This window comes from Otolemur garnettii, unplaced genomic scaffold (genome assembly GCF_000181295.1).
Source record: "Otolemur garnettii isolate 467f Iridium unplaced genomic scaffold, OtoGar3 scaffold00004, whole genome shotgun sequence".
Classification (NCBI taxonomy): domain Eukaryota; kingdom Metazoa; phylum Chordata; class Mammalia; order Primates; family Galagidae; genus Otolemur; species Otolemur garnettii.
In genome coordinates, this window is record NW_003852399.1 from 26,840,624 (window position 1) to 26,856,277 (window position 15,654).

The 15,654-nt window shown below is 36.4% G+C and overlaps 1 protein-coding gene across 3 annotated transcripts in view; it reads right to left on the reverse strand.

The window, feature by feature from the left end:
- The window catches only part of VPS13B (vacuolar protein sorting 13 homolog B), a 777,819-nt gene that overhangs the window by 87,304 nt on the left and 674,861 nt on the right, over nucleotides 1-15,654 (reverse strand). For all 3 annotated transcript variants that reach the window (XM_023517476.1, XM_023517471.1, XM_023517472.1), the window contains exons 41-43: nucleotides 11,271-11,452; nucleotides 9,531-9,880; nucleotides 4,114-4,275 (exon numbers count right to left, since the gene is read on the reverse strand). In XM_023517476.1, coding sequence (XP_023373244.1) covers nucleotides 4,114-4,275; nucleotides 9,531-9,880; nucleotides 11,271-11,452 — 694 coding nt within the window. The remainder of the gene's footprint in view (nucleotides 1-4,113; nucleotides 4,276-9,530; nucleotides 9,881-11,270; nucleotides 11,453-15,654) is intronic.

Sequence of the window (15,654 nt, forward strand, 5' to 3'; positions counted from 1 at the left end):
GGCTAAGGCAAGAGAATTGCTTAAGCCCAAGAGTTTGAGGTTGTTGTGAACTGTGATGCCACGTTGCTCTACCTAGGGCGACAGCTTGAGACTCTGTCTCAATAAAAAAAAAAAAAAGATTTATATTTATATTTTTGTTACTGTGTTTGTTTAGATGTTATGCTGCTTATCAAAATTCATTCTTTCCTTGTTACATTTTGAATCATTGTATATCTGCTATTTTCAGGAGTTTATGAAACTTCTTTTATATTCGTTTTGAAAAGAATATTTTACTATTTTCTATAGCTCTGTCTGAAGCCCATTTCCACCTGCTTGATGGTTTGATTACTAAAATTAAGTCATTGATAATTGAAATTCTGCAATTCTGAGGAAAAAAACATGGGTAATCCATAAATTGTGTGTGTTTAAGGCTGAAAGCAAGTGTAAATCCTTAGATACAGGGGGATTTCTATCCCAACAGGGTTCACTATTAAGCAGAAAAGGAAGTTAACTTGAACAGCCTATACACAAATCTTACTAGTTGGTGGAGATGTCACTATGTCTGATTTGGCTAAATTACACAAAGCTTCCCTTGACTCTAAGCTGCATACATTGCCTATATTTTGGAGAAATATTCCATAAATGTACACGTCTAGTCCCCAGATTCAATTAGCATAAAGGGAAGCACTTCTCTGAGTATCAGTCCTTTGCTGGTAATCATTCTCATCTAACCTGACATGAAGTCTATTGAATTGGGATATTTAAAGGACCCTTTGAGGTGGCGTCTACAATTCTGTGAAACTGAATATGTTTAATTATTCCCCAGGAAATAGTTTTGTTCTTCGTTTGTTTAGGCAAGAAATTGTTTGAGATACCCAGTATGTTAGGTGATTTTGTCCCAGGGCATGTGTTAGAAACTATAAGGGTAGTTTATGACTTTAGATTCTAAAAGGTTTCTCACTTTTGAATTTCTAGAATTGGTTATATCCATGTTTCTTCCCATTCTATTGGGACTAACTGTTGTTAGCAACCTCCTGTGTGGTTCTAAGATATCTTGACCTCTTTGAAATGTTTCCAGGTGTCACTGTCACTTTCTTGATCTCTGCAATGTAAGCTACATTGTTTTGCGGAGTTAAGTTCCATGAACTTTAGAAATCCTCCCTGAGACCATGAATTGACTAACACCCAAGGCAGCATAAACATGCAGACGCAAATGTTCCTAAAACCAAGCTTGCTGGGCAATGCAGGAGTCTGGGAAAAGGAACATTTTGCTCACTTGTGCATGTATGACTAGCTCCAGGTGCAGTTTGAAGCTTAAGTGGCTAGTTTTTCTGATCCTCAGATGTAACCTCTCATTAGAACAGAGCAGAATTTGCGATTGTGAATGTAAGGAATTCCACAAAGACTCTCTGGGCCCATTAAGGCCTCTGGCTTCAGAAAGTCCTAAAACACTTACTTCAGCATACAGAGATGTAGTAAAGAGACATTAGTTTTTATAAATTTCATCTAGGTGTTAGCCTAAAGGAGATTATAATGATTGTAACTCATCTTAAAATTTGTATCTTCCAGATACAAATTTAAAAGCAAAAAGTTACTGTTATTTTTCATAATACAGTTAAAAAACTTTGCAAGGGTTTGCACTTGAAGAATCCCATATTAGTTGAGCTTTAGATGTAGCTTATTATACCTGTGATTTCTCAGCTCTTTTATTAAATCCTCACATGTTGAATTTTTTTTTTTTTTTAATTGAGACAGAGTCTCACTTTGTCACCTTCCATAGAGTGCTGTGGTGTCACAGCTCACATCAACCTTAAACTGTTGGGCTTAAGCAATTCTCTTGCCTTAGCCTCCCAAGTAGCTGGGACTGCAGGAGCCTACCACAATGCCTGTCTATATTCTGTTGCAGTTGTCATTGTTGTTTAGCTGGCCTGGGCCAGGTTCAAACCCACCAGCCTCAGTGTAAGTGGCTGGCACCGTAACCACTGTGCTATGGGTGCTGAGCCCCGGTTAGCTATTCTAACAGAGGAATTATGCTGGTAAAATCTAGGGGAATGAGACAGTGTTGTGGAAATAACACTGTAATGAGAAACAAAAAAATAAAAGATTCAGTCCTAACCCTACCACTACCTAATTATCATTCTATTTGTCTCCATATCTATAAAATATGCAAATTACAAAAAGGATGCTGTAAAAACAAAACTAGTAATAAATACAAAAAGCCCTAGAAATAACATAAATATGAAAAGTGTACTGGTGACAGTGGCTGTCCATTTTTCTTTCCTATTCATCTCCTCACCCAGAAACTGTCCATAACATGAAGACTGCTTCTCCCCCACTCCTGGGCCAGCTGCTCTTAGGATCACCCTTCCCACCCTGGCTCCTAGTGTCTAGGGCAGGTGTCCTCAAACTATGGCCTGCGGCCCGCCTAGAACATTTATCCTGCCCGCCGGGTGTTTTTGCCGCCACTGCCTGTCCTGCTTAGCAGCTGACTCCTCCTGGGGCCCGTAGTCTGGCCCTCCAACGGTCTGAGGGACAGTGAACTGGCCCCCTGTTTAAAAAGTTTGAGGACCCCTGGTCTAGGGAATCTGGAGGTCACTGAGAACTGTGATAGCTATGTATCTTCCAGTGACTCTGAGGAGAGTTAAGCTTCCTCTGTTTTGCCTTGTATTGGCCAAGGCCTACAGCTTACTGTGTGTGTCTGAGTAAAGTGGTCACAGGTGAAGTGTACAATTACACATTACTGCCGCTTCTCAGAGGCTTCTTTCCTGCCACAAATAGTTCATTGCTGGGAATACAATTACCATGGAAACTTTTAGAAGATCTAAAAGGCTATACAATAAGTGTTAACACAGTTACCTCTGTGTGTTTGGGGTCATGGGTGTTTTTATTTTATCAACATATCTGTATGTTCTTACTTTTGCAATCCATAAGAAAAATGTTAAAGAAAGAAACTTAATTATGAAACAAACAGCATGTACTTTCTCTATGTTATAAGAGGCAAAAACTTCAAAACTATGAAATTTCTTAATAGAAAAATCAGAAAATAAAGGTGTGTGTTTCACTCTAAAAATATCAGTACAATATCATATTATGAGAAATGTTTGGAAGAACTTTTATGAAAAAAGACATACATAGTTTTAATGTTCTGTCAGATTTATATGATCTAAATAAATATGTTTAAGTAAGAAATACTGTACTATGTCAACTTTCCCAGTAGTGTTGCAATCTGATGAAAAAATAAGAAATCAGTATCTATCTATCCTCAGATGGAGCCTGAAGGTATAACATATTGTGAAGCTGGTCTATAGACCAGATGGGAAAACTTGTCCTCTAATCTAATGACTTTCTTTTAATCACAAGCAGACATTTTCCTTATTACCCAGAGTTTCAGAAATACATTATTCTTGAGAGTACTTCCTAGGATTGCTTTTACTCATTTAAGACCACATCTTTATATTTAATTCATATTATCCCTGTAGGGCACATCTCTTTAATTATTCCCATCTAAAGTGACAGGAAAACAGACATCCTTTGGTATGTTGTTTTTCAGTGCTCCCTTGGGCGTAGTTTGTCATTGTCTTCATTGTGTCACAGAAGGCAAGGACTGGAGGGCAAGGACCTCTACTTACCTGTCTTTGAACTCCTGGTGCCTACCATGTGCCTGGTAGAGCATACATATTCAGAAAAAAGACTGAATAACACCCAACACATAATGATTATAGGATATCAAGCACAGTCTAGTGCCTTATATGTTAATTCACTTAGTCCTCATGACTCCATGAAGTAAGTACTATTTTATTTCCGAGAGAATAAACAATAGAAAGTAAAGCAAGGTTACATGGACCCAGGATCCAAACCAGGTTTTAAGAGTCAACTTCTTTATCAGCACAACCTGGGGCCCCACCAGCACCCATTCTAATCGGGAAAATGCTCCATTCCAGGAGAAGGCTGGGTGTGCTGTGCTCCCAATCTCTAAACACTTCCTGTTTCCCTCAGTTCTATCTACCCGGTGTGGTTCCCTGGAGACTTAAAAAGGCAAATAACTGGACACAGGCACACAAATGCAGAATAACTGAAATAACTGAAGCCCCAACCTTAACAATTGCTGTGTTTGTAAGGCTGTTTCTCAAATACCTGTGGGGATTTGTGAGAGCGCCAGCTGTACTGGTGACTGTGGAGACTCGCCAGCAGAATATTTTCATCAGTGTCCACCTGGCCAAACCGCAGTGTCTCCTGTGTGTCATTACAGATCACAAAATGGCTGAAGACCAACTCCTCTACCTCAGGGCATTTGTTCTGAAAGAAAAAGAAAATGAAAGCCAACGTGTATCAGATTAATTGCAAGATGTTTGGCAGCTGTCTGCCCAGTGGCGATTGTTACTACACAGAAACCCTAAAAGATCTGTTGTCATTAGCTCTGGTATAAAAATATTCTATACTTCCAGGATAAGCAGGCGTGCGCATGTGCCCACGTGCACACACACACACACACACACACACACCTTAAAGAGATCTTAAATGTTCCAAGAACGTGTTTTGATTTATACTCCTACAACATAAATCACACACACAGAAGAGTAAAAGAACAATGAGATCCCTCAAACTTTTAACATTTCTTGAAGTGAATTAACATGCTACACAGAGTGCTGTACTGGGCAGTGCACGTTTTTGAACAGAATACTGGAGGCTAGAATTACCATGTTCCCAGCCTTTAAAGTCAACAATCAAGACCAATTACCAAAGCCACAGTTTGTACCCTACAGAAAGTAAGGATCATTTAGGTAAAACGTCCCCAGATCCCTTACAGGGGAGTGCATGTGTGAGAATGTGCGTGTGTGTGCATGAGTGTGTAAATCTGCGCAGGAAGAGATGTAAATAAAACCATAGCTTTCTTTCTATTGTTAAGATGCTGAATATACAAAACAGATCAACGCCCAAATCAGTGTAAGCCAAGTTGTATTTTTCAAGAGAAATAATGGAAATCGAAAACTAGTTTTCAGTATCTGTTTCAGCTAATAGTCACCAATCAGCTAATATCCTTCATTAATCAGCTAAAGCTCAGCAAATTAGCAACATGTTTCCACGTTGATATGGACTTTCTTAATTATTGCTATTATATCAAAACACTGGCAAAGTGATAAACTATTTCTGTGTTTACTCTTTTTATCACTGGTTAGGTTATGGCTTAAAGACAACAAACATACTTCTGGTAAACTGAAAGAATAGCAAATAAATAATGAGAATATAAGAAAAAATCATACCTAGTGAATCAATTTGCAGATGAATGGGAAATAATATGTAACTGATTCTTTGCCAGTTGGCTTCTATTTCCTGGCTACAGATCTAAACAATGTCAAAACGCCACATTCCATCATCACCACTTTACCGAGGGGAGGGAAAGTAAATAGAAATACCACTCAGAAGCACAGTGATTCAAGAGATTGGGAGACGTGGAGATAGATCTATGGATGAAAGTACCTGGAATCCAGCCTGGACCAAAATCAGACCTAGAACTTCATCGGGACACAGACTCTTCTTGGGAAACAGAATCCATTCCTAGTTATCCAGAATGCCCCTGAAGTGGGTGGACGGTGTTCTCTGTTGCATGTGGTGAAGTGGCCCTGATATACCTCATTCTTCCGGAGGCCCTTGAGGACTTCTAAACTCTATCATCTATCTGTTCTCACTGAACCAGCCTTGCTTGACAGCCACATACCTCACCAAGAGTTTCTGGCTAAGTGAGACCAAAGCACTTATGTGTACAACTAACAATTAACTATTTGTTGTCTACCATAACCCTCTCTGCTGTGGCTATTAATCATTAGCCATGATTTCAAAACTTGCCTGTTGCTAAGGTTTAGCTGTCCTGGCTTACTCAGCCCCTCTGCATAGCTCCAGCTGCATCTTGAGCTACTCTCCTTTTGCTGATGATGTTTGCTCGGGACACTCTGGCTCAACCAGTTGTTTTTAGCTCCTCCAAAACTACTCTGGCTTCTAGATGTAACTCATCCAACATCTAGAGTACTTCCTGCCGCAGTGTCTCCCCTTTGCCTGGATTTTCTTCTTTCTTGACCAACTTGTTTCTACTCAGCTTTCAGATTCCATTTTTAAGGCCATTTCCTCACAGTAGCCTTCTGAGATCCTTCTCAGATCAAGTTAGGTTCCCCTATTTTATACTCACACAATACTCTTATATTTGTACCGTCAAAGCACTGGTTAATTCATACCATGATGGGTTTAGAATTATCTCCATCATTAGACTCTGCACTGCGTAAGGGCAGCAACCAGGGCTGTATTACTTACAGTTTTATTGTCAGTACTCAACATAACGCCTGATACATAAGTGCCCAATAAACACTTAGGAAATAAACAAAAATGGGTAAATTTAGTTTCTAAAATTGTAATTGCAAATATACATTCACTGTACAAAAATTAGAAAATACATGAAGTATGGACTTTTAAAAATCTCTAGTTTTACACCCAGTGATAATGGCTATTAACATTTTGGTGAATTTTTTCAAGCAATTTTTCTCTTCTGCATGTCCTCCCATTACTATTCTAGTCTACCCTATCCAATCCTATCTTACATATTTATCTATAAACCTTTAATCAAACTGGAATCATAGGGTGTAATTACTTTTGATGAGATTTTTCCATTTGGCATTATATAATCAACACAAACTGCTCTCCTTGTAAACACTTTTCTCTCCTTTCAGTCAAAGAGTACAGACATGAAGAAAGGGATATGATTCCAATTTCCCACTTAGTTACACATCCTGAGATTAAAACTCAGTTTTCATAATGAATTGAGATCAATCTGCTGGTAACACAGAGGTTAAGTTACCAGATGGGGCTTGAGTAAAAAAAGAAATAAGAAATCATACTGCTTTCCTCATCTCTAAAAACTGACCTTTAATAAATGGTGAGGGTTTTAGGAAAAAATGTAAATTAAAGAACACAAGGGGGTTGTTTACATTTTTCTAAAGAATACGCAAAGTCCTCAGGGAACTGTTTCTCTACCGTGCCTTCATCTGTGGAGTTCATTATAACTGTAATAAGTTTAAGCATTTCTTGGAATGTTTTAAATTCTGGTATAGAACAAAAATGTTCATATGCTTTTTATGTGACATCATATATGCTGAGCTGCAGAATGCTAACTTGGGTTTGTAATTAAAAGATGGCCTATTGACATTTAAGCTTCATGGAATATCACATGGACAGTTGCCATTAAATAGAGATAACATTTTGGTGTAAGAGAAGGTAATACATGAGTGTAACCTGATTTAAAAAAAAAAGAACCCTTAAATGCTATTTTGTCCAAATCTAGGGAAGTGACATAATAACATAAAGAAAACTGCAAGTGGCATTTTGGGTCTTTAAACCGTTTTCACAAAACAGTCATCATTTATAAAAAAGAAAAAAATAACTTAGAACCAGAGAAATCAGAAACTGATGAAGGCTTCTGTTAATCTTGAACTCATGACCTAAAGTAAATGTGGAAATCCAAATAGTTTCATGCTTCAATTATCTGGTCCATCCATACCAGGAAAAAATAATGTGTCTCTGATACAATTCCAATAAAAGGTATGTGGGGAACCCGAATCACTTAGCCTGGTTATTAAATTCATATCTTTCACCTGAAATAATTACACTATATGTGAGCATTATAAACACAAAAAAATCCAAGTTTGGGAAATTAAACTTCCATTTTAAAGGGGATAAACCATATTCAGAATGTCTTAGAAACAAAGAATTTAATAAGCCTCCATAAGCCCATTTCAATGTCACATGTCCTATAATTTCAAAGTAGTGCACTTTTGTATTTACTTTAGAACGCACAGGGTTAGGTGCCTACCACATTAAAACTTGGTGGCAAGTACTCTTGACATGGGAGGAAACAAGAAAATTACAGCAACAATTACAGAAGTATATCCTCTTGTGGCTCATGTTAACATTGCCAAATCCCTGTATAAATCAGAATTAACTATTCATAGAATGTACCTGTCAGCAATATGCTATGTGACATATGGCTCTACTTAATCAAATATACAATTCCATTTTTAAAAAAACTCAGAATATTCCTTCAAGGCACTGTGTTAGCCAGTCAGTCATTCATACTCTGATGTGGTTTAAAACATTTAAATATTTATGCACTATATTTTATTTATATGTGTAGCGGTGTCTAAGAGAGTATTTTTACCCTGGGAGGAAACTGATATTTCTGAAGGCCATTTTGCAGTAGTTGCTATATATGAGTCCTCTTTAATTTCTCTGATACTAAGACAAAAGAAATCTTGATTTTAAATGGTATGTCAGTGACTTTTACATCTTCTAGCTTAGTTTTTTATTAAATGCATTGTTCAAGATATTATAAAAAACAGAAATTGGAGCCACAAAGGTTTTTTTCACATGGCTATTCGAACCAGCTGCAAAGATTTAGATCACACTAGCTCTTATTTTACGCATGTCCTTTGCAACAAGAAAACCATGGAATGCCCTTAAAAAAGATTTTTAAAATATAAAACAGATGTGTTATCTCCTTTCCCTTTGCTATTGTAGTGCCATGTTAGGTAATTAATTCCTTAGTCTTATATAGCTTTTCATGCATATAAAGAAAATAGTTTATTCTCATAAAAATTCTTAAGTTAGAGAACCAAAGCTCCTCCCCCCATTCCCAGAAGAGGTCAGTGAGGGATGAAGAACCATTTCTCTTGGGGATTCAGCTTCACACAAATATACATAACACATACAAAATGTAGAGAAATGTCTCGGCTTAAACAACAACACAAACTTGATGGAAATGTAGGAAATACAGTACAACACTGAAAATAAATAATAGAAGCAAGAGAGGTTTGTTCGTAAATGGATAAATGTAGTCGCACTCAAACATTGTGTGAAATTACTTTCATACTATTAGTTATGGACAAGTTTCCCATTTTAAACACACCATTTAGCATAGATTTACACCTCTCCCTTTTTGATAAGAGATAAAAATAAAAAATTCTTAAACAAGAGGCTCTGATCTAAAAATCTATTATCTAGCACTTTTTGGTGAATCAAAAAAGCAGACTAGTAGAGGAGAAGGCTAAGACTATACTGTGCTCACATATTTCATTTCATGGCATTTTTTTGTTTGAAGAGATGGAATGCTTATTATCAGAAAGGCTCACACAGGTTTTTCATTTCTGCAGTGGACACTTCACAATTTGATACATAGCTAAGTTGAAGCTTTGGCAAACTAAACCCACAATACTTGGAAAAAATTTCTGGGAATATGTTACTTTCCACACAGATGTGGTACATTAGTCACAAAAATGTGGGCATGATCTCCAATGAATGTGTAGAGAACCCATATTGTCCAAAGTTTTTCAAAAAGAACATGCATCATTTTGCCAAAACAGAAAAGGTTCAAATATTATGATGTCCATCAAATTCTTAATTCTCTCACAGTGCTGTTTGAATTTAACTTATTATTAGAAGTGATAACATACAGTACCTAATAAAAGATCTTATGTGGCAAAACACTATAAACTATTTTGGAATGTGCATACCTGTTGCCAAGCTTGTATTGCAGTGTTTAGAGAATGAACTACATGCTGTCCAAAGTTTACAAATATAGAGTCAATTATCACTGTGCAGTCAAGCAGCTTTTCTACAGCATCTCTGGAAACTGCAATCTGTCCAGATACATTGAAGGGTTTCACCACACTTTGCATAGTAACATTTCTACACTCTAGAAGTCTACAGTCCGCTTGAGTTGAGAACTGGATCTCCTGACAGACAGAACCACCATTCCATTGTCGAAGATACATGTGAGGTTCTCTGAAGGAAACAATCATGTATTCTAGTTCAGATGGCACATTTTTATCAGAAATGAATGGCTGTAGGTACTGTGGTGGAGCTGTTGAGAAAACAAATGAGAAAAATAACAATTAAGATGAGCCAATACTTTATGAAAATAGTGAGATGACATTTAAATTATTTGCTTTTTAATTATTGAATTTACCATTTGGTGTTTAATGAATTCAAACATTCTCCTGAAGATATTATAATCTTTAGGTTACCATTTGATATTTGCAAAAATAAAAAACCCACAAAAAAACAAAACTTCAAGGGCCAGGCACAGTGACTCATGCCTATAGTCCTAGCACTCTGGGAGGCTGCAGTGAGTGGATTGTTTGATCTCAGGAGTTTGAGACCAGCCTGAGCAAGAACAGACTTTGTCTCTAAAAATAGTAGGGTATTGTGGCGGGTGCCTGTAGTCCCAGCTACTTAGAAGGCTGAGACAAGAGCATTGCTTGTGAGGTCGTTGTGCTATGTTGCTACAGCACTTTACCAAGGGCAACACAGTGAGACTGTCACAAAAAAAGAACAAAAAGTCTTTAATCAAGTCTTTTAAGTATATATCATTCAATGGTTACTTTCGCTTTTTTTCACGGACAAAAATTGATCACAGAAGACAACAAAGAACATGAAGAGGAGGTAACTGTCTAAGTAGAGTTTTATAAAGTGCTCTGTATCTACTAACCCAATCTCAAAAACAAAAACATGACTCAAAGAGAGTTTGAAAAATCAGGTTAAACTACATTTTTGCTGAAGAGGCAAGATGCTTAACAGCAGCTGTGTTTGGTTTTAATCTGATTTCCCCTCCTTTTTCCATTACATGTAGGTTGAAAACCTAATACCTGAATCAAAATGTATTAACTAAAAAAGTTTAGTACAGAATATAATGCTTTAGAAATAATTACTTAAGTAACATTAGCGAATTTATAAAAGGCCAATTTGGGTGTGTGGGAAAAACTTAATCTTCTTCCTTCTAAACTTGTAAAAATGAGACTCCTTTAATTTGAGAATGTGCCTATCTTCAGAAGCAGGTATTCATGCTTTTTAAATCAAGCAGTATCAAGTACTTTTGGAATCCATTTGCTACCAGTGTAATGGCTTACAATACAGAAGAAATACAGATATATTTCTTTCAAAAAGGTAATAATTATAACAGCAAAATGCACAATTTCTGTAACTTCCTTGGAAATTCTCATGAAGAAGTATGCAGAACATGTCAGCTCAATACCAGAGGTACTATGTATGACAGGCCCATAAGCTAGTTCAAAAGTAAGGGGCACACACCCGTTGTACCAAATCAACTTCAGAATAATCTTGCCAGTGCTCATTTTTATACTTCCTGAAAATAAACTACCCGAGTAAAAACTGATGAATTTTGTCTTGAGAACACTCAAGAAAGAAGAGTTAGTGGTAAGCGGATGTTATTCTAATGCTAAGGGAAAGAGTACCTGTGCCAAGCTGATCCAGGTGATGACAAAGATGGAACTCCAGGTGAGTGAACTGGAAGGAAATGCAAAGAGATGGGACAAACCATGGGGTAAAGCAGGAGTCGACTCTGGTACAGGCAGCAAGGGCTGTTGGAGTTACCAGTGGATCACAAGTGCTTTGAGAACCAGATTCACTTGCAGAGCTATAGGAAATAAATAAAAAAAAGTTCAGTAACTTAAATTTCCCAATATCACAAAAGTCAAAAGCCTTTCCATAAGGGTTTTTAAAGCTAGTACCTCAAATTCCAGAGTCAATATGTTATCAAATCTTTTGTATTTACTCACATAAACTAGTTGCATTTTTTTTTTTTTTGGGCAGTTTTTGGCAGGGGCTGGGTTTGAACCCACCACCTCTGGCTTATGAGGCCGGCGCCCTACTCCTTTGAGCCACAGGCACTGCCCTAAACTAGTTGCTTTTCAAAATTAAGTTCATGTTGATTATTCTCTATGGATTGTTGGCAGGAAATTTTCAAAGGATTCCTTGACCTTGGGTTATATTGATATAACTCCAACTCAGTTTTCTTTCATTCACATATCACATAACTCACATGTAACTATTCTCATATTAGTTTAAGACGAACACAATTCAGAGTATAACTCTGCTGCTCAAAAAAACACCAATATATTCAGTGTTAAATGAATATAAATGTTTCACTTTTGTTTTACTGCTCTAGATTGTCCCCACCCATATTTCCATATGAATCAGTCAATATTCGTTACTGAACACCCACTAATTACGGTACTTGGTGACATAAAAGGTATGTCCATGTTCAGAAGAATGATGGTCCTGAGGACAGGTACACTCTGTGGGTCCTCAAATTCACTTACTCATCCTCTTAACGTCATTTTTACAAGTTAAATCTATTAAAATAAATATCAAAGGAGGAAGATATTTGTGCACGGCAGCTGTTGGTGTGCATGGGAAGCACACTGCCTGGATTACATTAGTGCTAGTAAAAGCGTAAGAGTTGGGAATTTGGGGGTTTTGGAGAATGGGGGGAGGGAGAACAAGGTGCATCCTGTTATTTGTGGATCACTAAATATGCTGCCCTTTCCTTTACTATCCTCCCCTCTTCTCTCCAATCTGAAATTTGCTCTGCAGTTATAGTAGCCTGGTTCCCAAATCCATGAGGAGCATGGGCACAGTATCCTAGGGAGAACTGTGATAGAAAAACTGAAGAAGTTCTTGATTTTCAAAGAACTTACAGTCCAACTCGTGATATTCAATATGTAGACATTTACACACATCACAAAAAAGAACCATCGTTCTTCTGAACATGGCTGAAGCAGGTGGACTGTCTGAGCTCAAGAGTTTAAAAGCAGCCTGAGCAACAGCAAGACCCCATCTCTAAAAAAAATACCACTCAGGAATAGGAAAGTTGTAAGTGCTGCTTAAGTGGAAACCTAAGGAATTCAGAATGGTGTGGAGTGATTCATGTGGGGTTCTCAGAGGTGTGAATCTTCAGCTGGGTTTTGAAAGAGGTTGTGAAAGGGGATGGCAGAAATGAAAGCAAGGAGCATTCCAACATGTTTAGTGAGTTGTTTAACCTCCAAGAGTTTATACTTCATAGTAATGTGGGGATATTTCTGCAAGACTGTTATAGCTCCATTGTATTAAAAAAACCCAGCCTCTGGGGTACTAGGCTATTGATTAAATCAGTGTTTTTCAGTCTTTTTTTTTTTTTTTTAATCTCATGGCACACTTGAACCTATAGTTAAACTTCCAAGACACACTTAAATTATGCAGATCCAAAAGAAAAAAGAAAAGCGTTAAAAAAAAAAAGAATATATTTACTGTGCTTTGAACTTCTTTTGAAAATAATTTAATTAATGATCTTTAAAAATTTTTGTAGCTCACCTCAGACCTTCTCATGGCACACCAGTTGAAAATCACTGAATTAAATGTCTAATCCAAATAACTTTCTAGGAAATTTATGTGGAGTTATGAGTAAATAATTTTATCAGCAAAGTAAAATTAAAAGTTACAGTTATTCAAAAAAAGCAAAATATATTAGTTGTGTACATGTTTATACACTTGAGTTCTTTCTCTTATACTACTTAAAAAAGTTGTTAGAAATATGGCACAATGTTAAAATATTAAATATCTAAGTGAAACTTCTATGAGATCAATTTTAAAACAGAGAATACACAATTTGAGGTGTTTATCTAAAGCATTTTTCTTGCCAACTATAGTTTTTGATAATCTGAGATTTTCTAAGATTTTTCGATCTCTTGAGAGTAGCAGATATTATATTGGAAAAGTTTGCTATAAAACATGGGTACCTGATACAATCTTTACTTATAACAAACTGATTAATTCTTCACTTTTCCTAAATTAAATGTACAAATCAATGATTAGAGATCTTCTCAGGTATATATAATAATTCCAGAATCACAAAATCATACTCAAGTGGTTGGCAATACTCTTTAAATCCTAACAAAAATAGTTGCTAAGTTAATCTATATTCAAAAATTTAGATTTTTATTTAAAAATTAGAATAATCAAAATCAAACACTTGTGTTTGAGAAAATACAAAATATGGCTGGGTGCAGTGGCTCACGCCTGCAATCCTAGCACTCTGGGAGGCCAAAGTGGGTGAACCGTCTGAGCTCAAGAGTTTAAAACCAGCTTGAGTGAGAGTGAGACCCCATCTCTAAAAAAATAGCTAGGCATTGTGGTAGGTGCCTGTAGTCCCAGATACTCAGGAGGCTGAGGTAAGAGGATCTCTTGAGCTCAAGAGTTTGAGGTTGCTCTGAGCTATGATGCTACAGCACTCTATTGAGGATGACAAAGTGAGTTGCTGTCTCAAAAAAAAAGAAATACAAAATATGGTTAATATAATCTGAATATACTTTAACTTATTTGAATTAGTACATTTATAGTTTTTTTATATTCAACTATCTACTATAAAAGTAGCATATATAAGCATTAAAAGATCTAAATGTAATTGAACTAAATAGTCATAAATATGAGTGATGACACTGATAGACTATAGTAGCTATATTTGTATAATAGATTTAACAATGGACTTTGATCTGATTTAGATATCAAAGGGAAAAACATAATTTATGAGATGTATAATAAGCAAGAAAAGACAAGTTAAAAAGACCTCTATAGCCTATAATATATATATTTTAAACTTCCTTTTTTCCCATAACAGTTTCAAAATAGGTTACATTCATGGCCAATAGCAGTGTGTACAGATTTCTCTGTTGCTCTTCATCTCTACTATGCTGGAAAATCACCCCTAGAAGCAAGACCTCACAAATAGTAATAAGCAGAACCCAAGAAATAGTAGTTTGTTCAAATATCTATAAGTTCAGATGAAAACTCAAATTTTTAGAATAGTGGAAATTTTCTAAATAGTGAAAAACATGGCAAGAATTTTACATATCTATACCTTCATTCTAGTCAATGATTACTTACTGTCTTGGTGACCTATAGAGAGCTATCAATTCTTTAAACAAGGAGTGTCCTCTATATCTAGATGTACACTTATCTTATCTTAATGGCACTGTGGGGACCCAGATATGATCCCTAAAGATTCATCCAAGAGTGTTATTTTGACATAAACCCCTATAGCATAGCTGGTACCAAACAATGATTTGACTTGAGTGATGAAGTCTTGATGTTCTTTTTGAGTCCCTCTGCTATAGCACAATATAGCATAGAGATTACGCAGAGCATGAATAGGGTAGGAGAACCTAGATTAAAATGTGTACACTGCTATCATTTATACTATAATATTGGGCAAGTTATTTCATCTGGCTATATCAGTTTTCTCATTTGCAAAATGAGTTTAGATATTAGATTTACTTTTCAAGTATTACATAGTGTATGAGATATTGCATGCAAATGACTTAGCACAATGTCTACCATTCAATAACAGGAAAAAAAAATTCCTCTTTTTCTTGTTGGTGAAACAAGATAACATACGGGGTACTTAGTTTAACATTAATTTCCTTTAGCTCCCCAAGAGGGACCTTGCAGTATCACACGGGACTTCATCTCAATGTGGCACTGCCTGTCAACTTCAGTTGCCATAACCCTTCTCCTGCCCACTGTACTAATGCTGCTCTGTCCATCCTTGGAGAGTGCTGAAGAAAGACGGAGGACGCAGAAGATGTGTTGTCTGCCACACCACATCCTTTCTACTCCTTAGAGTTGCCATTTTTCAAATGTCTTAACTCATCCCAAATAACAAATGCACTTTTATTGTAACCCAGTATACATATACCCTCCTGAAAATATGACACGCACTGTTATTTTTATTGTGATAAGATATAGAAACATAAAATTGATCATTTTAACCATCATAAAGTGTACATTTTTTTTTTTTTTTTT